Source organism: Octopus bimaculoides, chromosome 4, assembly GCF_001194135.2.
Source record: "Octopus bimaculoides isolate UCB-OBI-ISO-001 chromosome 4, ASM119413v2, whole genome shotgun sequence".
Taxonomy (NCBI): domain Eukaryota; kingdom Metazoa; phylum Mollusca; class Cephalopoda; order Octopoda; family Octopodidae; genus Octopus; species Octopus bimaculoides.
In genome coordinates, this window is record NC_068984.1 from 7,345,804 (window position 1) to 7,348,584 (window position 2,781).

Sequence of the window (2,781 nt, forward strand, 5' to 3'; positions counted from 1 at the left end):
CACACACACACACACACACACACACACACACACACACACTCACATGCATAATGAAACTTCTACGTCACCGCCAACATTTTCCGTTTCAAAATTAATTAACTTATTCTCCATTAACCAATATCGAGTAATCCTTCAGATTAATGTTAAATCGTTTTTGTTTACAACGTTATAATTTCTCAAACGAACAACAATATATACATACATACATACATACATACATACATACATGTCTGTATGTATGTATGAATGTATGTATGTATGCATACATACATGTCTGTATGTATGAATGTATGTATGTATGTATGTATGTATGTATGTACACACGCATACATACGTATACATGAGTGAGAATTGGCAAAAAAAAAACATAAAGAAACAGATAGAATGAAGAAAAGAACCAAAGTGAGAGAGAAGTGAGAGAGTGGGGAGGGAGTTTAAAAGATTTGGAAACTAACCCGTTTATGATTTATATCTTCTAAACATCTCAAATTCAACTTTTTTTCTCGTATGTGCAAGGAATAGGAAAATGTGAAAGGGAGGGAACTCTGTAATTTCTCTTCATCTAAGAAAGATAACTCCATAATTTGCCATCCAATTTAATTTCTTTATTGTCCACATGAAGCTAAACATAGAAGGTACGACTCCAGTGCGTAGCTGGTACTTGTTTAATCGACCCCGGCAAAGTCGACCCCGGCAAAGTCGACCCCGGCAAAGTAGACCCCGGCAAAGTCGACCTCGACTTAATCCCTTCGTCTGTTCTTGTTTGTCCCCTCTATGTTTGGCCCCTTGTGAGCAATAAAGAAATAAGACGGGAAGGTTCCGTCATCATTCAATGACTGATTGCGCTATTCTACATTTGTATCTTTTTGAAACTTTTATGTTTCTGCTTAGCCTCCTGGGGGTACTAAATGTAGCGTAGGTAAAAAACAAAAAATAAACCATTACATTTCAAAAGATCAGTTAAAATTTAGAAATTTTATTATGCTGGAATAAATGGTCAAATTTACCTGAGATAGGTAAGCATTCCAAATGAGATAAGGCAAAGTGCAGCTGATACAGAACAACCTATGTAAGATGCAACGTTCATCAAGTTAGGCCGTTTTTCTCCTTTGTCCCACTGCAAAAAACAAACAAACAAAATTCAGTCAGGTGAAGTCTGACAATGATTTGTCGATTACTAATGAGTTTTATTCTTATATTATCATATAAGAACAACACTCATTAGTGATCGACAAATCATTAAAAGTGCAATTAACGACTTCAAACAAACCGGTAGCCAGTATTAGGCAGCTGAAGGAACTGCCTTAAAAAAAAAAAGAACTGCGAGAATAAAGTCAACATCATCATCATCATCATCATCATCATCATCATCATCATCATCATCATCAGTATTATCATCATCATCATCATCATCATCATCATGATCATTATCATCATCATCATCATTATCATCATCATCATTATCATCATCAGCATCATCATCATTAATCACTGAACATTGATGCCTTGAGTCATAGGACTCGTAGGGTTGGTCACTCATTTTCGGTTTATGGGGAGTTTGGTTGCAAAACAGAACCATTGAAAATTCAAAATTTATCATCTTTCGTAAATTAAAAACATCTTTAAGGTTTCAAGTTGATGACTACATTTCCCCTTACAGCCTGACGCTAGTTTCCAATTTGTAAAAACTGGAATGACCCCTCAAAAAAAAAAAATAGTCTTTAAAATATTACAACACAACTGGATATTGCATGTAGACAACGTGTTCCATAAAAAAAAAAAACTTCAATCATTCAAATATTCTTTCTATTCGAATTAATGTGGCGGTTAAAATAGAAAAAAAAAAAAAAGCAAGAGAAAGGCCAGGATTTGATCTCAGTACTCGGTGATGTAAAAATAAACTACTTTACATTGATTTCATGTTTTTATAGGTTAAATATGAAGAGAATTCAAGATGACAAAACTGGGTTCTTATTGTGCAAAATGGAGTTAATATTTACAGACAAAGCAGCGCCGTTGATCACATCTGATCTACTGACTGTTAGGGAGGTTTATGGAGCGGTCACGTGTCAAGCTGGTTCCCTACAACATAAGCGCAGGTATGGCTTCGCAACCACATGGTTCCAGGTTCAGTCCCACCGTGTAGCACTATGGGTGATTTCTACTATAGCCGAGGCCCAACCAAAGCCTTGCGAGTGGATTTGGTAGAAGGAAACTGAACAAAGCCTGTCATATGTATTAATGTGTGTGTGTGTGTGTGTGTGTGTGTGTGTGTGTGTCTGTGTAGTTATCCCGAACTACCGACTGACAACTAGTGACGGTGTGTTTATGTTCCTATAACTTAGCGATTCGGCAAAAGAGACGATAGAATAAGTACCATGCTTGAAAATAAATCCTGGGGTCAATTTCTTCGACTTAAAACCCCTTAAGGCGGTGCCCCAGCATGGCCGCAGTCTAATAACTGAAAGAAAAGACTAGAATGAAATTCATTAAGTACATAATGGTTATACCAATGGGTGTAAGGGAGACAACTCGGGCTAACTGATGAAACTAACGCAGGTTTCAAAGGCGGCGAGCTGGCAGAGTCGTTAGCACGCCTGTTGAAATGCTTAGCGGTATTTCGTCTGTCTTTACGTTCTGAGTTCAAATTCCACCGAGGTCGACTTTGCCTTTCATCCTTTCGGAATCGATAAATTAAGTAGTCGGTTTCCTTGTTTGTCCCCTCTATATTTAGCCCCATGTGGGCAATAAAGAAATTTTTAAAAATCAGTTTTTTTGCGG

At 37.1% G+C, this 2,781-nt stretch overlaps 1 protein-coding gene across 4 annotated transcripts in view; it reads right to left on the reverse strand.

The window, feature by feature from the left end:
• The window catches only part of LOC106870405 (cadherin EGF LAG seven-pass G-type receptor 1), a 535,294-nt gene that overhangs the window by 113,617 nt on the left and 418,896 nt on the right, over positions 1-2,781 (reverse strand). For all 4 annotated transcript variants that reach the window (XM_014916457.2, XM_052966877.1, XM_052966875.1 and 1 more), the window contains one exon: positions 1,008-1,117. In XM_014916457.2, coding sequence (XP_014771943.1) covers positions 1,008-1,117 — 110 coding nt within the window. The remainder of the gene's footprint in view (positions 1-1,007; positions 1,118-2,781) is intronic.